Consider the following 24,112-nt stretch of genomic DNA (forward strand, 5'->3'; position numbering starts at 1 on the left):
GCCCCACAGCACCGTCTGTCGTGCACTGCACCTTGCCCACGGCCATGGTCGCGGGGAGTGTCTGCACTAAGCCACACTGTCCTACCCCTGCACTTGAGCCTGTCAGCTTCAGTTTTTTCTCATCCGTGTCCCCACCAATCCCCGTGTGGTTCGCGTAGGGGATATGGGCACACACGCCCCCCCCTCCAGGGCAGTGCCCATTGTCGTGCGGCAGAACGTTGGGGGCCCCCGTAAGTCCCCTGACCGTTCCACTTACCTTAAGAGGTGGAGGCTGAAGTTTCTCGAGGCTGTAAGGATCTGCCTGGCCAGCAAACGCATGTCCATGGAGGGGGTCAACGCCGACGCAGCAGGGCTCTGGGTGTGGGGGGCTGGTCTGGGCGCAGCTGCTGCAGCCACTGTCGACCGAGTCGGCTTGCCAACTCCTACGGGCAGACATTGCCGAAGCCCACAACATGTGTGTCAAGGTGGTCTTCTGGCCCTTCACCTCTTCTTCCCCAACATTTCCTCCCCAGCTTCCCCTGCCCACCCTGTCTTCTGTTCCTTATCAGGAATTCTTAAGTGAATCTTACTAGTGTGGAGTGGAACAGGTGCTAACAGCTCTCCAGGATTTCATTTCTGTTTTTCCTTTTGTGGACGGTTCCTTTCACTCCTCATCCTGTACATGAATGTTCTGTGTAACCCCTGCTGACTTTGGTAAAAACCCCTTGCCAGAACTCTGGTGTCACGATAATAAAACACACTCTCCGTGAGCATCCTGCCTTCTGGGTAGCCTCGAGCGTGCCCAGCATGTTCCACAGAGGTGTGGGCGAGAAAAGCCACTTGCACTGAAGTCTTCCGCCAGGACTCCAGCTGCCCAGCACTGGGCTGCGACGGCCCCAGAAAGTGCGCTCTGTGTCCCCGATGTGCAGAAGGGCCTCGCCCTACCTCTCAGACACGGCCTCGGCCAGCTCCTCCTTCCGCTCCATCTCCAGGATCTCGTCCTCTGTGTACTCCAGCTTCACCCGCTCCTCGGCCAGCTCACGCTCCACGGCCTGCAGCTGGGCTGTGGTTCTGGCCAGCAGCGCTGTCACCGCATCCTGCGGGGGGACAGGGGTGCTCCTGAGCTGGGTCTGGCCACCCGCCGCTGCTCTCCAGTGGCAAGAAGCGCACACACTGCGTGCCAGCAGGACATAGCCTGGCCACTTTGTGCAGCTCCAGGGGTTCAAATTTTAAAACCATCAATGTGTCACTGCCGATCACTAGCTCGTCTGCATTAAAACCATTGTTGTGATGCCCACATACCTCAAAACCTCCCACTTCCTTGCCTTCCCTTGAAACCGCCTCTTGGGCACCGCTGTACCCAACACCAAGTGTGCAGAGGCGCTCGGGACAGCTGAAGCCCCAGTGACAGCGGGCGTCGGTGTCAGGAGGGCAGTGGCGCTGTGCACGTACCGTCTTCCCGGCGGCGGCCTGTGCAGGGTCCCCGGCGGCACCCCCCGCCCGCTCACTCTCCCTCGCTCTGGGCGGCCCGCAGCTGCCGAACACCTGCACCGTGTACCAACGCAGCTGCATTTCGCTGGACCCATCATAGTCGGCCAAGTTGATCTGAGCAATGCCCTGCACGAGTGTTAAAAAAAAAAAAAAAAAAAAAGCAGAACAGGCACTGAATGATTCCACCTTAATGACCAACAGGAACTTTGTCGAACACCAGGTCACCCTCCAATCTTAACCAGACAGGGAGAATGTGCCACTGCTATTCAAAGGACCGCAGTAAAGTGAAAGTGGTAGCAGAGGATCTTACTGAGGGAAGCTCTGCGACTGCTGGTTCAGCCCAGCAGGAAAGTGCCAGGAGGGACACAGGGGCAGAGATGGACAACCTGTGGGAGGGGGGCAGGCTCGGGTCTGCCAAGTGACAAGCTGCAGATTCGCTCTGAGATTTCTAGGGCTTGCTGAACTCCACAATCGAATTCTGCTGCTGAGGGGGGAGACCAAGGGACAAAACTCCAACTGTGCAAAAAGACTATTCTGGCTGCCAAGTCATGGCCCTGGACAGTGCATGGGTGGGCGCACTGAACACAAGCTGCTCATGCTCTTAGTTCTAGGGGTACCAGATAAAATACAGAGCAGCCAGTGATTGGAAGTATAAGTATGTCCCAAATATTGCATGGGACATATATTATTATTTATTGATACTTATATTTAAAAAGAATCCATAGATTTTTTTTTGAAATTCACATTCAATTGACTACCTTACATTTTTATTTGCCCAATTTCTCAATCCTACTTAGTTCCCTCACCTGAAAATGGGGGAGATATAGAAGTCTTACAAGTATTAGTCGAGATAATATATTTAAAGTATAACATGCCTGGCAAGACAAATCCTCTTCTGTATTCCCTGCTACAAAGATCACCTAACATGATGACAATTTCTAAGCAGCCTATCATAGGAAAAAGGAAGGGAGGAAGGGGGGAAGAAGGGAGAAGAGGGAGGGAGGAGGGGAAAGAAGGAAGGGAGGGAGAGAGAGAAGAGACAGGCAGAAAGACAAGGCAAAAACAAAGAATGAAAGAAGGACAAAAGATGGAGTGACAAGAATGAAAAACAAAGAAAGACCAGAAGGGGTGGGAGAGACAAAGACTGAGGGGAACACAAAGAAAGGAAGGAGGGACAGGAAATGGGGGGGTAGGTGGGGGACATACCAGCAGTTCTTCTTGCAGCTGCTGATTCACGGAACATACATATAACTGAAGCGACTTCAACGTCAACATGCTCGAATGCACAGGGATTCGGAACATTTCATTAAACACCAGGGGAGCCTGGAATTCCAGAGCCTTAGAGCAGTAAGTGTTCGGTGTGCCAGAGTCGATGGGCGGCAAATAAACGCGGATGTGACTGGAACCAGAAAGAAGGGGGAAAAGACAGAGAGGTGACACGATGACACACACGAACCACACACACGCATACACACACGTGGGTTTCCCTGTTCGGACGTCCGTGGGCAGAATTTTAAAGTCTTTTATTCCAAAGAAAGGTCCTTTTCTCAACTAAGAGGAAGCCCAAACAATTTACATGCCCCTGGAGACTGGGGGGTGGGAGCACTCACAGAGAGAGGCTTAAAAGTCAGTCGTTAGGACTTCGGAAGGACTCAAACAGAGGGCCCGCTTCCAGCAGCCTGTCGGGGAGCCACCTGCACTGACCTCCCCATGGCCTTTGGCTCCCTCTTCAAGCTCCGCCTGCCTCACCTCCAAGACTGTGCGCACCAGCCTGGGGTGCCTGCCCCATCCACCCTCGGCCCCCCACGACCAACGAGAAGCTCAAACACCGGTGAACGCTGCAAAGTACACCATCGGGGGGAGCAAAGTCCCCGGCGGAGCCCTCAGCCACTCACGAGCGGGTTGCTCCCAGGGCTTTAGAAGCCGAGTTCGCCAAGACTCGCCAAGGGGAGCACCCTTGGCCTTGAAGGGCCCGTCGCCGGGCGCTCCGTCGCCCGCTCAGCGGGACCCCCCGGGCAGCCGTCCGGGCTGCGGGGCTCGCGGGGGTCGCGCCTCCCAGGGCACCGACACGTGCTCCTCCTTCACTCCGACCACGGCCCGGTCCCACCGGGAGCCCTTCCCTCCGGTGCGCAGGAGCAGAGCCGGCGCCGCGGCCCAGGGTCTAAACCGAGCGCTGCTGCTCAGCGTGGCTGCGGCACCTACGCAGCCCGGGTGTGTGAACTTCGTCTGCCTCAAATAATAACTGCTCTCTCTTAAAACGTGTAATAATCCTTTCTATTTCAGACATTCCCTGGTATTTTATTACGAATAAACTTTGGAAGTCGGGTTCCAAAACCATCTTTTCTGTCCCCGAGCTGCCGGGCAGGTGGCCCAGGAGCTGCCGTCGTGGGCTGGGGGTGCCCCCCGGGGCCCCGAAGGGAAACGCTGCCGGCAAGCGAGCTTACACTTTGCAGTCTTCCTTCAGGACCAGCCCCGCAAAGTTCTTCAGCTGGAGCACGTTCACGAGAAGACATTCGCTGGCACTGTCGAGCCTAGAGAAGGAGGAGGAGGCGGTCCACACGCTGCACGTGCCCCAGGGCGGAAGGCTCCTCGCCGCCGACCCCCAGCGGTGGCCCTCCACTGGGGGTGCCTGTGCACCCTCCCCCCAGACACGCGCACATCTGGAGGCACTTCTGCTGTCGGGACTGGGTGCAGGCGGGAGGCCAGGTGTTACTGGCGCCTACTGAGCGGCAGCCAGGGATGCTGCTCGACATCCTCCAGCGCATAGGTCAGCCCCCAAAGCGAAGGAGGAGCCAGTCCCAGATGGCAATGGTGCCACCTCGACTGGAGTGATAAGTGAGCAAAACAAAGTCGTGGGGACACAAGCATCCTGCCGTGCCAGTCTGGACACTACTGATTACTGCTTTTCACCGAAACTATGATCAGAACCCAAAAAGCTTTGTGTGGCAGCCCACCTGGTTCCTCACTCTGGGCAGGAGGGGACCAGCCTCCTGCTCTGTGCAGTGGCGGACACAGGCGACTCCAGGTGGAATGTGTGGTAACTGCCCAGGGCTTTCTGTGCCCCCCACCTCCATGACGTCACAGCTCCTAGGGAGCTGTGATGCTCAGTGGTGGAGGACAGCAGTGGAGCTGCTCATCCTCATCTCTCCTTCCTGCCACCTGTGTCCCCTCACAGGAGACCCTGAAGTGGTCTGGGGGTGTCCAGGCCCAGAGCAGCACCCAGACCACAGGGGTCCCTGCATCTCTCCCAGCCTGGAAGTGTGAGTCACTGGGTGGGCCCAATCTAGAGGTCATCTCTAGTAACAACAGGGTAGGGCTCTCTTATACTCACAAAAATCCAACGTGGATCTGGGGCCCTTCATTACCACAAATGTCTCCGTGTGTAGACTCTTCAGTATCTTCACTCCTGAACAAACCAGAAAGCCACCGGGGTTATTCCACAGGGAACCGGTCACTGCAGCTTTAGCAGAAGCTCTCTCGTGTTAGGGGCGCTTCTTACCGAGAAGGGCTTTCTTAAGTTGTGACACAAATAAATAGTTTATGTGACTAAAAGGACAAAGCAGGCCTGTCATACCTCAGTGGGCACCTGCCTACAAAGTGCTCTTGTTTTTGAGAAAATAACTTGGGATACTTTTCAAAATCACATGTGCTATTCAGGGCAAGGTTCCAAACTAACTTTTAAACCATCTGTGCTAAGTGAAATGTCTGACAGACACCTGGAAGGAAACAATGACATCAAACATATCAAATCAAGATAAAGTCCAGAATCCCAAAAGCGTTTTATTGTTACAAACGGATTCCTCTAGCTTAGGAAAGAAGAGAAGGAGGGAGAACCTCATTTCTAATGAATGCCCTTTCTAAAAAGGCAGGTCTCTCTTGTACACCGGCTCTCCTTCCCCAGCTCTCATGGGCTTAGGCCTTCAACTGCCCAGGGCCTGCCTGGAGGAAGTCATCCTCGAACCACAGGAGGAGGGCCAACCTCCAGACGTCACACAGAAGCCAGAGGACTTTTCTTCGTGGGTTGCTGAGGTCTGACCTACCAGAGTTGAGAGAAGTCGGGAAAAGATTCTAGCCTTGGTGACACACACAAACCTTCAATATGCAGAAGTCCCAGGATGCATACGTTTTGCACTTAACAGTAACACTGTGGAAAGTGGGCTTAGGGGTAAGATCTAACCTTTTAGTTGGAGGCTCAAATACCCCGCTATCGCTCGCGAGCGAATAATCCGACAGGCATGCAGACACTCGCCGTGCTCTCCTCTCCAACCTCTTGGCGCTATCTTCTCGAAGGGTCACTGCTACAAACAAGAGACACACCTGGGGTCAGGAGGTGACAGCACAGGAGGCCGGGGACCATGATGCTAAGAAATGAACCTCTAAGTTAGGCCACATACAAGTTACTAAGTGTTCCAGGGACATGCCATTATATATGCATCCATCATATATGCATGCATATGTTTGAATATGTTGCACTCAAAATCTTTTTGAATATTGAAAAACTGATGAAATAGACTTCTGGCTACTTCTTTAAAAGCTCTTTGAACAGTCACAAATCTCTCTTCACCTCCTTAATGAGCACACAGAACAGAATATGAAGGGGGGATGCCCATTTGTATCACACTTTGAAAGAGACCATCACACAGGAAAGACAGGGAAGAGATGTTACCCCGAATGTGGACAGTGCCGGTTACCTAAATGTATGCGAGTGGGGCATGGGGCATTTTTCATTTCCTTCTTTATGCTGCTTAGAATTTCCTGTATTTCATACACTAAACATATACTATATATCTTATCAGAAAAAAACATTTTTTTTAATTATCCAAATAAACCCTAACAAGACACAGTGACTTTCAAGTCAGAGGACCCAGCTGACCCCAGACTCAGCCTTTGGAAACGCTCCTATGATGGTGGTATCCTCCGCAGCAGCCCTGGGGCCAGACTGGCTTCCAAAATTGCTTTCCAGGGGTTAGCAAGCTACTGTTACTAGGCAGCTTATTTTTGCCTTGTATCCCTTCTGATCAAGAACTGAAAATAAGCATCAACATTCTTCCTTTCAGCATTTCATCAACTGTCTCTGTTCTTCCCCGCACAAGTTCCTTCCCACAAAGCCAATAAATGCAGGCATACAATCCTCCCGTGCTAAGCGTGAAGGTGCGCACAGGCGTCTCAACGCTTTCCAGAGCGGCAGGCTTGGTTCGAATACAGAAATTTAACACGGAGCCCCGAACTGAGCCTTACTCTGACATCGCCATGCCTCCCGTTAACAGCGCAGGTCCCTCTGGCCACTTTGCACTTCTCTTTAGCCATCTAAGTTCTGAACGTGAAAACCTGGGCATCTCTGCATACCTATGTTGAGGGAAATGTCCAGTCCAATGATGACCAGCTCGCTCAACTAAACCATTATTCACACACAACAGTTAAATCCGAACACACTAAACAGCATACAGGGCTGTGGTCTTCGGTCTTAACCACCTCAACTGTAGACAAAAGCTGACCTTCCAAAGGTCTGCAATGCCAAGCCTGGGCAGCTACAGGCATCTCCCTGAGGGTCAGGGACCAAAGCTGGCTCCAGTCTAGGGTGGCCGGAGGCAGGGACTCTCAAAGCCCAGCTCTTCTTGTCACTCCTGCCACAAGGGAGGCCCCAACTCCCCCAGCTGGGGACTGCAGGTGGAACTGTTCGTTGCATGGATCTCTAGCAAACAAAGCTGCTCCCCATCTCCGGCCCTGGCCCTGCTGCTCAGCACGGCTCCTGGGCACAGCCTTGCATTCTCTCAAGGAAATAACACCAAGCAGTGACCCTAAGCACTTCTGGTTCACCCGACGGTACAACCCGCACAGAATGTCTCTCTCATTGCAATGGCAGTCCACGAGGAGAAAAAGGAAATGAAGGAATGAATCCTCACTGCTCCCAGGCTTAGTCCCCGCGCTCACGGAGCAACTGGAAGCAGTTGTTGGAAGGGAGTATGATGAACAGTCGTCCTGGGTGAAGAAAAGCGCACAGCAGATCCCACACTACATCCCCCCGCCGTCTGCTCTCGGGCTTCGAGGTGAGACGGAGCACAGGGACCAATGCCAGTGAAGGCAGGAATAAACAATCTTCCAAACCTGCATTTTAAAAATCTCTGGCCTTTCCATCACGACAGACAGATATACACACGCTGAGACCTAAGGACATCAACACTGCTTGACGGAAAAAAATATAATGAAAGTCACATTTGGGGCAAAGCTGCCAGCTGGCATACACTAAAATAATGAAAGCCACTGAAGTCTGGGAAAAAATACAGAGGAATAAGTACTGCAAACTTTTAGAAAAGTTCTTATACAACTTTAGTAGCCAGAATAAATATTAATATTGAATTAATAATAATAGTAACTAGTGAGCTACGTTAAAGTACAACTATGCGGTCTGCCCTTCTCGGCCACACCCCCCCATCCTAAACACACTGATTCATTGCACAAAGACGTGCCTGCTGCCTGACCAACGAGGTGAAGGATTCCAAGGTCACTTACAGTGAACGTTTCTGTCGAGCCGCATGAGAAAAGAGATAAAAGAAAAGCACAAAGTGAAAAAACTGCAGAATTTAAGCCAACAATTTTAAACAGAGTATGAGTATAATAAAAGTATCAGTAAACAGATGAATAAAATCAAGGTTTTCCCAGATTTAGATTAGTGAGTACTGATGGGAAATGAAAATAGGCAAAGATTTCAAATCATGACACATTTGACTTTTTTTTTTTTTTAAGATTTTATTTTTAAGTAACCTCTACACCCAACGTGGGGCTCGAATTCACAGCCCCGAGATCAAGAGTCGCACGCTCCACCGACTGAGCCAACCAGGCATCCTGACACATTTGGTTTTTAAAATCCCAGAAAGAGGGGCACCTGGGTGGTTCGGCGATTGACTGTCTACATTCCTCTCAGGGCGTGATCCCGGATCCTACGTCGGGCTCCCTGCAGGGAGCCTGCTTCTCCCTCTGTCTGTGTCTCTGCCTCTCTGTGTCTTTCATAAGTAAACAAAATCTTCAAAAAATAAATAAATAAAATCCCAGAAAGATAAAAGTATAGAAAATATTCAAAATGTTCAAGGTTAGAGTGTATTTTCCCACTCTCCCCTCCCACTGTCTGCGTCCTCGGATTGATTTAACACACAATGGAAGGAATTATTCCTAGAGCTGGCTTTGTAGGTTTGGGCAATCTTGAATCTTATCTTAGTAAAATGTCATCTTTCTTTTTTTTTTTAATTTTATTTATTTATTCATGATAGACACAGAGAGAAAGAGACAGGCAGAGGGAGAAGCAGGTCCCACACCGGGAGGAGCCCGACGCAGGACTCAATCCCGGGACTCCAAGATCATGCCCCGGGCCAAAGGCAGGCGCTAAACCGCTGAGCCACCCAGGGATCCCAAATGTCATCTTTCTAAAACTCTCCAGAGGTCATACCTGAACTGTCCTCTTCCTCAGGAAACTAGAAAGTCAGAGGGAACTACATGACAGCAGGCATCATAAGCGGGGGGTGGAGTAACATAAGGACTAGAAGGATCTGTGCCAGCTTGTGAAGCTATGAGGACACTAGGCTCAAGCGTTCCCCCAAACGTCAAGAGAGGCAAGAAGTCACCCTGTGTCCATGCCTGAGGCTGGTTTCCCAACCCAGCACTCTGCGAGCACCCTCCACGACCAACGCATTCACTGAGTTAATGACTTCGAGTTGCAAAAGATGGGCACCGAGGGGGCACTTGACGGTGAGCACTGGGTGTCACACTATATGTTGGCAAATCGAACTCCAATAAAAACATATACATATAAAAGAAAAAAAAGAAAAGACCCAAGTCACCGGACAACGTCACACAAGAATTTACCACGAGGTGGCAGTATCTGAACCCAGCATAAAGCAAATACCTCCCCGCGGAAGGAGTCTGAACCATTATCCAGTCAGCCAGAGTGGGAAGAAAAAAGAAATCAGGATCAGAAATCGAGTCAGCCCTTCTCCCTCCCACCCTGCCTTTCCCCAGGCCCCCAGGCCCTGTGTGGACTTTCCGCCTCACGGCACCGATACTCTTGGGTCTCACCTTTTGAAGACAGGCTGGCAGGGAGGCAAGGCAGTGACCACAATCAGCTTAAGCAACAACGGATGTGTAATTTGGGCCCGATTTTGTATTTTCTTTTTTGAATGAAAGGAGTACACAGGGGGGCACTGAACCTGTGATCATGAAGAATGAAGTGAACGAAGGGCACCTGCACAGGTGAATTACAGAAGCAGCAGAGGTGGGAACATGAAAGGTGCGTTCACAAACACACAGGAGACACCCAAATAACAGATGCCAAAAAGCCACGGGACTGCCTCAGGGCCTCCCAGATTTCTGGTTCAGCGTGTAGGTGCTAACGGGACTAAGATTCTCTTATATAGATGACAAGCAGTGTGGTTATATACAGAAAAGTCGGGGTAACAGAATGGGGGTGAATGGAAGAGCCATCAAGAGCGCCTTGCTCACGGGCAGGGAAGCCAAGACTCAGCCAAGTCCCAGGCGGTGCTCATGCCCACACAGCTAGCCAGTCAGCAGAGTCTGGGCCTCTAAGCTGCGAGGCTGACACCGTTTCCACCACACCACCCTGGCTGTGTCCTCATGTTTTCTCTCTGGCCCCTGCTGCTGAAGGAGTCCCCGGCACATGAGCAGAGTTTCTCAGCCTCAGCACTACTGCCATTTTGGCTGGGTCAGCCCTCGTGGGGCTGCAGGATGTGGAGCAGCATCCCTGGTGCCCGCACTCCCACCCCCCACCCGCACCAGAGGCCAGGGGCCCCTCCCTACCGCGGCCTTCAGTTGTGACAACCAGCCACTGACAAGCACCTACCAGGGTTCAAAAGCTCCCCTGGTTGAGATCCACTAAGCTATACAAATACCTGGTGTTTGCCTACACAGAATGGCTAAAACCTTTCTGCTGTAAATAACAGCTCAGGAACTCCAGGAATGAGACCTTGCTCTCAATCCTCTCTGGAACCTAAGGAAGTTAAAAGTTGCCACAATTTGGCTCAAGAAAGCACATAAGGTCAAGGTACCAGGAGAGTTAGGGTCCGGGCCCCGCCTTGTGCATAAGCCATCAACTGGAATATTCTTTAGGACAAGAGTTCCATTTTCCACATGGGCTACAACCAGACAGGGTCTGGCACCAAGGAGAAGCTGAATTAACACTGACCAGATGGACAAAGTTCACGTTGCTCGATTTGGGGACCACCAGAGAAATCGCTTCGGTAGAAATGATGGATGCTTACCGGCACGTCTTTTGAAATTACACCAATTATTTTCATTCCCATGTTTGATAAACTACACCTTTGACAACTGTAAGGACACAGGATGAAGAGATGAAGTCACAGGGACAGAGGAAGTAGAGATTTCCACCGGCAGACACCGTCCACGTGCTGCTGTTGGGTGGCCCCCACCCTGGAAGGTTCTGGGAGCAGCTGCTGCCCAGGGGAGAGTGCGGTTCTCACCATCGTTTTCATCAATTAGGCATGTTCGGATAATAGGCCGAACACCTGGGAAAAGACGACTGTGCCATTTCCGTGACCTCTCCGGGCCCAGCGTGCAAGCCCCACGAGGAAAGCACGCAGCACACAGGCGGGCATGCTTCCCCACCCTGCCGACAGTCTGAAACCTAAAGCTCACTAGGGAACTGAAGAGCCAGCGGACTTCAGTGCAACGGCCCACGGTCTCTTCCCCGAATCTAAGAGCCTCCTCTTCCCCGGACGGAGGAAACCCCAGGACTTCTCGATACTTACTTGCAGCCGTGGGAGCAGTGGTCACTTGAGGTCCCCGCTCGCGAGGTCCTTCCCCATCCCCGGGGAACCCGTGTGGCTGAAGGGACACCGTGCCTGGCAAGTCTTCATCCCCCAAAGCAGAGGCCTGAGCCCGCAGTCTGTCAAGGGTACCCAGGCCGGGCACCTCGAAAGTGTCCCCCAGTTGGGTCAAGGGCGAGTCGCGGGAGGCCGGAAGGAAAGGCGTGTCCAAGGGGGAGCTCGGGGGGGACAGCGAGGACAGGGAGGAGCGCGAGGACAGAGATGCCAAGGACTGTGGTGTGTCCAGGGAGCGCCTCTGCTTGTGGAAGCCTGAAGGCACCGGGGGATCCAAGAAGGGGGCATCACGCCCCAGGGAGTCGAAGGGGATGAGATCGAAGCGCAGCAGCTGGCCACACTCGGCGTCAGGCTTGTCGTACTGTGGGAGGCCATAGATGTCGGTGAAGCTGACTGAGCTCAAGGACCCCCGGCTGGAGGCCAGCGAGCCCCGGCTGGAGGCCAGGGACCCACGACTGCTCCCCGAAGACACGGTCAGGGTGCTGGCAGACAGGCTGAAACGAGACATACCCCACACTCTTCGACGTGTGGCCTGAAGGCCCATGCTGGAGCCCCACTGTCCCCCACTGCCGAGCTGAGCACCTGGTCTGTTCCAGAGGGAACGACATCCAGCCTCATCCTGCCACCAACCAGAGCACGTCCTTAACCACTCACGAGCACTTCTAAGGCACCATCACTAATATTTCCTTCATTTCCCTCTGAGTGTCAGTAGAGAGTGGTAGGTAACATCAGGGAAACGTGCCTAACATCAAGTTCCAGCTCAAACGCAGACCAGCGAGTACACTGGGTCAAGTGATTTGTCCTCAGGACCGCCCCCCCACTTTGTCACTGGGGGCTGGGAGACCATCATTTCTACCTCAAGGCATTTTTAGGAGGAATGACAAAGAAATAATACATAGAAAGCCCTTCATATTACGCTTCACCATACAGTAAGTACTGGAAAACAGAAGCTATTATTGAGCATGCCAATCTTCCTTTAAAAATGTTCCTATCATTTTTTTTTAAAAACAACAAAATAGAACCATCCATGTGCATGTGGAGATGGATACACACACTTCGGAAGCTGCTAATTCAATCACAGAATCATTGGCCAAACTTGACTTCAGACTCGTTATTCTGCAGCCAACCTGGTTCTCCTCACATTCCCCGGATCCCACATGAGCAGCTCCTCTTAAAAATACAGCGTAGCCCCTTGCCACGGTGTGTGCCAGCGCTTCGGGCTCTAAGTGCCGGGAGGAGGGAAACAAGCTAAAGGGGATGATGAAGTTCACGGACACGTCATTATAACGTGGTAATTCAGTACAGTTTCCTCTTCTAAAGCCACCTACCTTCCGAGGGGCGCCCGGATGGCTCAGCGGGTTAAGCGTCTGACTCCTGATTTCGGCTCAGGTCCTGATCTCAGGGTGGTGAGATCGCGGAGCCTGCTTGAGATCCTCTCTCTCCCTCTGCCCCTCCTCCCCTCAAAATCAGAATCAAAATAAAGAAAGTTACCCACCTTTTTAACTGGGACTGGAGATAGGACGCGAGGCGGGTGGCTTCTTCCAGCTGCATAAGGAGGCAATTTCTTTTTTCCTGAAGCAGAATCCTGTAGGTAAGAAAACAGGCCATTGGTGGATTTCAAAAATAGTGAGTTTATGATCTTCCCAATCAGAAATTCAACTGTAAATTCCCCCAAATGATTTAGGTTTCAACGACTAAGTTCTAATAACCACATCTGGGTCACAGACACCAAGATAACAGAGGCTGTTTCATCTTGCTTGAAACTGTGCCCCCAGCACCCTGTACAGTGCCTGAGCCACTGCAGGAGCTCCACAGATGGGGGGATGTGAACGGATGGGGTGGGGGGAAGGACAGGTGTGTGAACAGACAGAAGGGATGAGAGGCTAGACTAAAAGATGGACTCAGACACAGAGCAACACAGCAATCTACTGGAATTTCTTAGAACAAATCAGAGTCCCTCACTTAAGCCCTGCTCTGGGCAAAAATGCATGCAATTCTAAAATCCATAGAATTAAGATTAGATACAAATAAAACAGCAACTGTCACAGGGTTGAAGGTAATTTTTTTTCTTCTTTCCACTTTCTTCTTTCTTATTTCTGAAATGAACTTTCTCCACTGCACTAAGTCCACTGCGTAGAACAGAGCCCGACGCTACATGTGCTCAACAGTTACTGAATGAATATGCTTGCCTCACAACAAAACAGTCCTTATTTATAAATCAAACGATGGCATTTACTGTGTGACTGCGTGGGCACCCTTAAGACAGGTGCTCTGTCCTTTGACAGGGGAAAGGCTTTATGCTGTCCCAACCCCCAGTGACACTCACTACCCCAGCGCAGACTTCCTACCTCACAACGAGGGCCCTGAGCCAAGACAGGCAGACTGGCCAAGCGGCTGGCACATCTCAGTCCTAAGACACCGACCTTCCTCACTTTGTCCTGGCTCCACACCGGGTCTAAGGCCCCCCAGTCTTCCCAGGGAAAGCCTCCTGCCTCAGGGGCCCGTGCCGGTTAGCGGCAGATCCGGAGGACACACGTGGGCCAAATCAGTCCCAGGAGAGGGCTCTACAACACAGGACTCAGCTCCTGGGCTGGTCCCACAAGAGATTCCCTCAGCTGCACGAGCCTGGCGGGCCCAGTTTCTAAACCTGGGCATCAAGGGTAACATCAGCTCCGTGGGGGTCCGTAGATTTGTATTCTGGGACCCCAGCACTCATGTGGGCTAGCATTTCCATGTGGCGAGGGCAAAAAACAGTCAAGGGTGCATGAGTGTGGGGTCCTGAGAAGCAGGTGGCATTCATGGGACAGACTCCACCCCCCCTTAAGAGAACCAACCCAATGAACTCCCAGCCCCTCCTACCCAGCACACACACAACAGAATACCAAGGGCACAGAAGCACAGATGAAAACTTCAGTTCACAGCCCCTTTCAGACTCAAAACTCCCTGTTTGAGTGAAGTGACGGGGCACATGATCATGTTAAGCAAACTAAAATTCACTCTACCTATTCCGATGAGCTGGGCTCTGCAAATACCACTTCCCGCCAATACAGACATCAGCCACTAATGTCCCACACAGACCTCTATTAACGATGAATATCAAGCATCGATAGCCCCCATCACATACTGAGAACAAACAGGTGATTAGATAACAGGTATCAGGGCATCTGTATGGATGAAATAATTCAGGTGACCATTAAACTGTATGTACAGAATGCTCATACAGATTCAGCGTGTGGTCCTTTAACACACTGGATTTTGGGCAGCCCGGGTGGCTCAGCGGTTTAGTGCCGCCTTTAGCCCAGGGAGTGATCCTGGAGACCCGGGATCGAGTCCCGCGTCGGGCTCCCTGCGTGGACCCTGCTTCTCCCTCTGCCTGTGTCTCTGACTCTCTCTCTCTCTCTCTGTGTGTGTCTCATGAATAAATAAATAAAATCTTTAAATAAAAAAAAAGCCACACTGGATTTTAAGGTCCAGTAGATTATCAAATGCCGGGGAGTAGGGTGCTTTCCAAAGCTCAGCTGATACCCACAGATAAACTTCTGGCAGCTGTGAAATGTGCAAAGCCGGCCCAGCCTGCGACACAGCCCCTGATCATGCGTGGCGAGTGGAAGCCGGGAGCCGGGCACACACCGGGCTGAGCACAAGGGCTCGGGATGCTAGGCCAGCTTCACACCCTCGGCGCCAGCAAAGCACCCAGCACAGACTGAGGAGAGGCACATCTGAGACCGGCCACATGCCAGGCTGCCGGCTTCCTGCTGCAACAGAGCGCGTAGATTTTCCTGGTGGAAACCTAAGTCGCAAGCCACGGGGCTCCATCTCCGTGCCAGCGCCTGCCTCCCACCCTCCTGCTGCCAAACCCCATCTGTCCAGGCCGCTGGCGGGCAGACAAGGGGAAAGCACTCCGGTAGTGGTAAGGGGCGGGGGCTGAGCCGGGGGCTCCCATCTTCCCGCCCTCCATCCCCTCCTGCTTCTGAACACGAGCCCAGGACCAAGCTGGCACCACCCGCAGAAGAGAGGGAGCACGTTCCCTGCACCTCCTGCCTTCCCGCTACTTGGCAAGAAAACACAGCAGGCGGTAGATCCCTGAGTACCAACACTCAGGACCGATCCTGCCCAGTGCAAGTTCTCCAGTTTGGCTTTTCCACCTGGTTCTTCACTCGGAGCTGAGGCCTGCATGCTCCCAAAACCGCGGGAGGCAGCGCACCTTTCCGTGGCGCCCTGCACAGATGTGGCCCGGGCCCGCTGGATCTCCTCCTCCAGGCGCCTCCTCTCCTCCTCCAGCCGGGCCACGTCTTCCACCGGCCTTCTCTGCTGAATGATGAGCTGTAGCTCTTGGAGCAGGGCTTCCTTCTCCTTGATGAGCTGCAGCCGGTCCCTGTCGGCCTCGGCCAGACCCGGCCAGGACTCGTTATCAAGCTGGGCCAGCTGCTGCTGGATAGTCGAGACTCTGCAAGAGATGGGCCCAGAAAAGTCCGTGAGGTCAAAATACACCTTCACACCTTCTCAACACCATCACACTGAGTCTAGAAACTCACTCTGCTAAGTAAATACTGACATTATTGCACCGAGTGACCCTTAAATGACAAAAACAAAGCATTGGGAAATTGCGGGTAATAAAGAGAGTGTGGAGGTCCTCTGCATAACCTCCTGGCCTAGGAGATCAGGGAGGGCAGGAAGCATGGCATGCTCGTGTCAAAGCACTGATGAAAAGGCTGACATCCTCCCACGGCCGTGCACTGTGCTGTCTCAGACCTGAGCCCTGCTGCACGGCACTGCCCCAGGGCAGGTGGAACCAGCTCCTCTCCCTGCGGCTCCCATCGTCAGTAGCTTAACACGGTGCTGGATGTGCTAGAGACGCTTCTGGCTTCCTGCCTGCACTGCCGCACCTCACCGCCCACACCACCTGGACACGACGGGAGAGACCCCCCCCCCAAGTCCGGCGCTCCCGTCTTCCAGCTCGGTGGGCCCTTTCCGGCACCAGGGACCTTGAGCATGGGGACATTCGGAACACCTCGCAGAGAGCACACGCTCAGCAAGAGCCGAACGCACGAACTGGGAGCAAACACAGCAGCAAATACACGAAAGCATGAGAGTCGGCTCCGCTAAGCGTGCCCGCGGCATGAGCTCAGCAGGGGCGTGCAAACCAGCCAGCCTCGCTAAATGTTTCAGCACGACCATCCTCCAGGTGTCAAATACGGGCTCTGGGGTCACTTTCCACGTGCCTAGGTCTCCGCGTGCTTGCTTGGTGCACACACTGCATCGCTTTGCGTCCTGAGCTGTTGCTGAACACAGGTGAAATGAGATGGAAGTGGCTCATGTTTTCAGAGCACCCTTTCACAGGCAGAGAAGGATTTCCGCCCCTCAAGTTTAAGCGAGGCTAAATACGAGGGCTATCTGTTTTCAGACAGACGAGGGATGCTGGACTCGCCCTGACCCCGGTGCTGTGGATGGCAGATGTTGGCATACATGCCCAAAAAATAAAATCCAGAGACTTCTCTGAGGTCACAGAGAGTTGTGAAGACAGCGAAGGGGCAGGGGCACATGGCCCTGTATCCTCTAAGGCAGCGACTCTCCAAGTGGGGTCCCTGAGCGGCAGCCTTGGCATTAGTGGGAGCTTTGTGACAAATGGAAACCTCAGGTGCCACCCGAAGGCTGTTGCATGTGACACTCTGGGGATGGGGGTGGGCAATCCGGGCTTTAACAAGTCCTCCAGGTACTTCTGATGCTTAAGTCTGAAAACCTTCTGCTTTCAGGCAGCCCAGCCTGGTCTGGAGCATCCTAATTGGCCATGCAGCTCTTAGGGGCTTGCATTAGGTTCCACTGTAATGATCCTCACTAAAATAGGAATGGCAGGAGGGCTCCTGACACTACCCTGTCCCCTGCCCAGGGCACACAAACTAATCAAAGCTGGCATCCTACCTGCTAGGTCCAGACCTCAGAATCCTTCCTTGTGCTCCCTTGCAGATACCGCCTATCAACTGCTGTCAGTCCTCATGTTAAAGCCCGTTGGCCAGCCCTGCACCAGCTCAGGCTCCTCTTGAGCTAGACATGAGCCTGGGGACTACCCAGCCTGGCTGGAGGGCTGGGTAAGACACCTTCAGATACCAAACCAATAAAACAACAACAAAAACAATAACACACACACACACATACACACACACACATACACACACACACAAAAAGAGTAGGGGTGCCTGGTGGCTCAAACATCTGCCTTTGGCTCAGGTCATGATCTTAGGGTCCTGGGATGGAGCCCCACATCACATCAGGCTCCCTGCTCAGCAGGGAGTCTGCTTCTCTCTTTCCCTCCGCCCCCCTCCTCTCTCCCTGTGCTCTCTCTTTCTCTCTCTCTCAAAAAAAAATTTTTTAAAAAGAGTATACAAGTTATAGTTTAAACATGCACATTTTACTCAAGTCCAATTCCCTAAGAAGGTAAAGAAAATAGCTGAACGTCAGTAGCTTTATTAGGCAAGTTCTTTCCCAACTTAAAACTAATTTCCTGAAAATGTGTTGGAAAATGGTGCCAAATCATGTCACTGAAAAATACTACTGGCAGAGGCAGCTGACCAGGGCTAGGAATCCAACCAGGCTCAAGCATCCATCTATGTCTAATTAGTGTAATGAAAATTTATGGCAGTCATATAACTGAAGCCCAAGGAAAATATACTCCAAGTCGTCCCATAAATAAGTTAGTGCCAAATCAGACATTATACCCAATGAAATTTCTGGAACATTCTACTGGAGATCAAGACAAGCCAAAAGTAAGGAATAAATATGAAAGAGATGAACAAACCTAAGCAAATCCATTGTGTCCTCATAATTTTTCATTTAATTTATCTGATCAATCCTCAAGAAAGTCTCTCTGAACCCAGCTAAAGTTAGCCCTATGGAGCATCTGGGTGGCTAGGTTGGTTAAGCATCTGCCTTCGGCTCAGGTCATGATCTCGGGGTTCTGGGATTGAGCCCTGCATCAGGCTCCCTGCTCAGTGGGGAGTCTGCTTCTCCCTCTGCCCCTTCCTCCACTCATGCTTTCTTTCACATGCTCTTTCTCAAAATAAATAAATCTTTATACAAAAAAATAAAGTTAGCCATTATTACTTGGTAACATATACTAATTCTCACATATATATATAATACAAGCACACACATTTGAAAAAGCACTCCCTTTGAGTTTTCTGAGGTGTACATGGAAGGTGATCCAGATTCCATGTGCGCTGACCAGGTGTGTCAGCTGCTGCTCTACAAGCATTCAAGTTGCTGAAGGCGGCAGGAGCTCCAATCCTAGATAATCCTACTCTATCCAGGCAAATCTCAAGTAATATCCACTATCAGAAAAAAGAATGAAGGAAGGAAAGAATTAAAAGCGGGAAGAGAGGCAAAGGGCAAACTTCTTCAAAAGGTCTGTCCAACAAAGGTAAAGAGAAATAGTACTGGGGCCGAAGTGAAGCACAGTACTGTGACTTTGTACAGCTTACAAGGGAAACATGCACAGACATAGGGCAAGGGACAACCTCTGTAGCAGAAACAAAATCTGGATGAAGTTGACGTCATGCGACCCATCTGGAAAAGTTGTTTGAGCTGCGCTAAACACGAGGCGAGCATGTCTACGCTTAAGACAAGTGCTTTTTAAAATAATTAAATTGCACAATGATGCAAATGATTGCATGGTCATCTCCGAGCTAGCTATGAATCTAGAAGAATACCGATATATATTGCCAAGTGCCATTTTTTCCCCTATATCCAAACTCCAGACGCAGACATCTGGGGCCTGCTCTCAGCCAGGTTGAGAGTGTGGCACATATGTCTCGCCTGTCTGCACTGGAAGCCAAAAGCTCTCGAAGGATTCCTTCGATGATTTCTTGTGCACTCACCAAGGGACAGACAAGACGGCTTTACCTCTGACGCAGTATGCCTCGTCTACTGTGCTGCTGGCCTAGAAACAAGCCATCTGCGAGGAGTATGCTTCGTGCATTAGGTTTACTGGAGGGAACAGACTTGGCACCTAAGGCTAAGTAAGCACAGACGTAGAGGTACAGCGCCCCTTCTTCTACATCCACACCACACAGCTGAGCCGAAGGCCGGAGCCCCACTCTGGCAAGTACTATTTTTCTAATTCTGCACAATATGAGAAAAACAATCTCTAGAAAGCCTCCCCCACCCCACTGCCCACTGAAATATCATTTGGGTGAAATTAAATACATGAAAGCAAAGCAAGGTCATGATTAAAGTTTGCAAAAAAGAAACTTTCCCAAGGTCATTTTTAAAGAAAACTGAGAGCAACTTAAAATTGGTGAGGGCTTTTTTTTTTTTTTCCTATTAGTCAACTTTAATCTGTATTGATATTAATTTTTGATAGGTAATACATTTTATGGCCGATATATAATCTCTCACAAATGCCTTTAAAAGCTTTAAAATATATGTCCCTGTGCTCAGGATAGAGAAGAAATGAGAGCAAACCCTCATTCAAGCATTCAGGTTTCATATTTATTATGTGATCTCCAAATTCTGTTCCTTGAACAGGTCTAATGCAGACAGAAATAAAATATGAATTATTTTTCCCTATTTTTCCCTGAACACGTTTTCTATTATAAACCAGGCACCATTAAACCATGAATGGAAACCTGCATTTATGCTGCAAAAGCTTCTGCGCCCCTCACAATTCACATGGAAATCCTAAATGTGATTTGCATTTTTATTTTTAGAAATGCACTTTTAATATAACACTTTTGAGGTATATTTTATATATCCAACATAATCCTTAATTATTGGAATTTATACCTAAATTCTGCAGCCTACTATATTTTTGCAAGTTCCTAAAATACGGTTGTTTTCTGGAAGAGAAACCAAACTCCAGGCAAGCCATGGTCCCATCTGGTTATGGGACATGACGGACCCCAATGCCACATTCCAGGGCAGGGAGTCAGCTTAGAAACTTGTGCCTTCAGATTTTAATCTCAGCTACAGATTTGATACTTTGTATGTTTTCTCTCCTGAGTTTTCTTTTTGCAAAAACCCATGTAAGTGAAAAGCAAAAGTTCAAGAAAATCTCAGCTGAGATCTAGGCCAGATAGATAAAAATCACTGCAGCTGATTGAATTAAATATCAATAAACTGGTGTCCATTTGGCTCAGCTCTCTATCCTAAAGGAAAATTCGAGAAGTCTGAATCTAGAATATGTGGTGTAGGCAGGATCTACTAACACCCCCAAACCTCTCCCTGCCCTCATGCCGTGTCCCCTTTGAGCATCCAGAGCTTTAGAGAGTGACTTCTTTAAATGAAAAGGACACCTGCAGGGTTCTTTCTCTTGGCCTGAGTGGGGAAGGAGGAGCAACAGGGCCTAGGATGCTTTCCCGTGTTTGCCCCAGGCTGTGCCTCATCCCCAAACCCAGATCCACAGTCACTGGAGAGATGCAGGAAAACACCAAGCGACTGATCCAATTCGACTGGAATCCTAACACTACAGTGATTCCTGACAACAGACGAACAGCAGGACCCATCCCGGCAACAAACACTAAGACACAGAGAAACTGGATGGGCCAAATGTTTTGTTCCTATCTGTGCTGTGAGGGTTTCTATGGAAACAGCTACAGTTTGTGCACAGTTCTGGAACAAGAGCTCTTAGGTTTAAAATAAGGAACTGTCTGCATCACTGAAATTACTTCAAGACTTGTTCCTCCAAGCTGGCTTTGAAAAATAAAATTCTACAACTTTTAACCAATAATGTGAAAATACCCCTATCATAAGATCTGCCTTGAGAATCCAAAGTGATGTTCCCAAAGGGAAACAAAGAAGCAGTTGTTTGGGTACATTTCACATGACCCTGAGTTGAAAACATGAAACTAATCACCATGATAGTTGTGGTTTGGTCCAGGGAATTCTCCAGCACTCCCGCCACCACTTGGAATTATGAGTCCCACTTCCACAAACTTCCTTTAAATGTGACTACATCCCGATTACTTCTGATTGTCTAGAACCGCTGCACTTGGATGATTTCCCAACTCTGGAAAACATCTCAAATCTAGATACGCAAGGGAAGACTTCTCTGAAATACACACTCGCACAGACTTCTCCCCCCAACTCAGAAGTGGTAAAGCCCAGGAGGTTTTGCAGAGGGTAGGTGGGCTGAACTTCTCGGGGTCGGGGGTGGGGTGGGGGGGTGATGTCCACAGGTGAGGCAGTAGAAATGACAAGACCAAACGCCGAACCGTACCACTCAAATAATTCAAGTCCTGCAGCAAAAGAAAAAGTCACCTGCCATTCCCAGCCTCAGAGGGAAAGAGCAGGAAGGACGCATGATTCTTTGCTAATGCTGCCAGTTGACGCGATGCACTTTGCCCCGCATTGGTGGGTGAACTGCTTTCCTGTACGGGGCCACCCTCCTGCAGTGACACTCATGGGACTGTCACGGACGTGGCCACGTGGAACGTCCCCGGACAAAACATCACAGCCACTGTGCTTTGACTGTGGTCCTCACTGCTTGGGTTCTTAAATGTTAATGTCAGTTCTAGATTTGGTTCTTGGTGGAGAACTGCCTGCCACTGCACTCCTCCCTCGTCTACACTGTTCTAATCATGTGTCCCATTTGGAGGCAGTCTGAAAAAACAGAATCGGCAACCAGAGTAAAATCTCTGATGTGGTTCCGGGTGATTCCGCTCCTGGGACCTGATGACACCGACCCTCCCTCATTTCCCACATCTACTGCGGGGTAGGGACGCGAGGCCATCCTGACCGTGGTCCCACAGTGTGTCCCCATCCAGCGCCTGGCCAGGTGTGGCTGGCCATCATATGATGCACAGCTGAGGAGGTTACAAGTCAGGCCTCACTTGCTCACCAGATCCAGAAAGCAGATCTAGAAGAACTGACATCAGCAACTAGAGACCAAATCAAAGACTCCATGGGGACTGGAAATGTGCCCTGCAGCCACCACAGGGAACCAGAACCCTGGGTGCCCAACAGAGGGCACCACGATCACAGGCTTGGTGAACAGGAGTTGAGGGGCTCTGCCGACAGGAATGCTTCACAGACATCCTAAAGCAGCTTCAAGTCTGATGAAAACACAAACTGAGTATCAAAACTCAAGATCCACCTTTAAATGAGCCACGATGTCCTTCGACAGATGAATGGATAAAGAAGATGTGGTCTACATACACAATGGAATATGACTCAGCCATCAGAAAGGACAAATGCCCACCATTTGCTTCGACGTGGATGGAGCAGGAGGGGATTATGCTGAGTGAAGTAAGTCCATCGGAGGAGGACAATCATCATATGGTTTCACTCATACAGGGAATACAATAGTAAAAGGGATTATAGGGGAAAGGAGGGAAAACTGAGTGGGAAAAATCAGAAAAATGAGAGACTCCTAACCCTGGGAAATGAACAAGGGGAGGTGGGCGGGGGGATGGGGTCACTGGGTGAAGGGCACTGAGGAGGAAACGTGATGGGAAGAGCATTAGGTGAATATATGTTGTCAAACTGAATTTAAATAAGAAAATAAAAATTTTAAAAATGATCCTCGGCCATGAAGGGAGCCACAGAGAACTCTCTTCCGGGCCATTCTCCTCCTTCAGTTCCAGGGAGCCATCTACGTCACACCTGGCACAGGTCATACTCAGTAGAGGTCACACTCGGCACAGGCCAGTGTGACTTAAGGAAGGGGGACAGGCCGATGTAGGGCTGCCAACTTTTTATTTTCCCAAGTATAGATTTTGAAGACACCTACTCGCACTGTCATCATTATTTTGTAAAAGAAAGAGATCTTAACAAACAAAAAAGATCAGATTAAGAGTTCTCCGCATGGACAAAAAGCCAATCGGCTTGATATAAATCCGTCGCTGCCCTCCTTTGCCCTGTGCACTATGGACCAGGGACACACCTTGGGGCAGTGCTTGGGCAGCAGTCTGTCTGTCCTCCCCCTGCTATTCCTTCTCTGTTCCCTTCCCGATGCCCTTTGCCAGCATCTCCTCCTCTTCTGTGGGTCCCGGGGAGGTGAGTGTCTTCTGAGGCTTTACTTCCTCTTCTCTTTTCTGCTCACTCCTACCCCGATTCTCTTGGACTTCTGACTTCCATCCTCTGGCCAAGTTCCCTCTCACTAGGTCATCGGCTATGGGACTTCCTTATGACCCAGCCCCAAATTCTCTTCCTTTCTCAGCGCATGCTCTGTCCCAAGGTGAGCTCAGCCACTCCACGACTTAAGCACCATCTATATGCTCAAGATTCCCACACTCCTGCCTCGAGCTGCCCTCCTGGACATGTCACCATTTGGATGGCTCACACTGAACACTCCCAACTCAAAAGTCCTAGAATGCCCAGCAATTTCAACGCCTTTCCAAGGCACTACTGGCTCCCCATGACGTGGCCCTGCTTCCCAGCTCATGGCATCCTCCATCCCACTCCTCACTCCCCTTCATTCTGTAGCTACAGGTGGGCCAGGCTGCCTCAGACTGATCCCCCCACCCACCACATACACACACACACACACACACACACACACACACACACACACACTTCCTAAGAAACTTGCAATTACACAACTTTCCACCCTGTTCTGCTCCCCTCTGGCTGAGAAGTCCTTCCCAGGCGCATAGACAGCCAGGATCCCAGCATCCTTCAGGGTGCAGCTCCAAGGCCGTTTTCTCCAGCACCCAAAAAGATAATTCATTACAGAAATACCCAAGACCACGAGCCTTTTCAGATGTCCACGAAGGGTCAGAAACGGCAAACTGAGCTCGGTGTGATTACATACCGTGCGAACACAGTTCTTAAAATGGAAAGACCACCCCTGCCTCTGGTAGAAC

General features: G+C 50.8%; 1 protein-coding gene across 2 annotated transcripts in view; it reads right to left on the reverse strand.

Annotated features, from left to right (window-relative positions):
• Positions 1-24,112, reverse strand: part of WWC3 (WWC family member 3) — a 119,649-nt gene that overhangs the window by 13,304 nt on the left and 82,233 nt on the right. For both annotated transcript variants that reach the window (XM_077889129.1, XM_077889130.1), the window contains 10 exons: positions 15,520-15,762; positions 12,811-12,900; positions 11,244-11,809; positions 5,648-5,768; positions 4,802-4,876; positions 3,915-4,001; positions 2,677-2,869; positions 1,432-1,596; positions 925-1,076; positions 257-422 (listed from right to left, as the gene is read on the reverse strand). In XM_077889129.1, coding sequence (XP_077745255.1) covers positions 257-422; positions 925-1,076; positions 1,432-1,596; positions 2,677-2,869; positions 3,915-4,001; positions 4,802-4,876; positions 5,648-5,768; positions 11,244-11,809; positions 12,811-12,900; positions 15,520-15,762 — 1,858 coding nt within the window. The remainder of the gene's footprint in view (positions 1-256; positions 423-924; positions 1,077-1,431; positions 1,597-2,676; positions 2,870-3,914; positions 4,002-4,801; positions 4,877-5,647; positions 5,769-11,243; positions 11,810-12,810; positions 12,901-15,519; positions 15,763-24,112) is intronic.

Source organism: Canis aureus, chromosome X (genome assembly GCF_053574225.1).
Source record: "Canis aureus isolate CA01 chromosome X, VMU_Caureus_v.1.0, whole genome shotgun sequence".
NCBI classification, from domain to species: domain Eukaryota; kingdom Metazoa; phylum Chordata; class Mammalia; order Carnivora; family Canidae; genus Canis; species Canis aureus.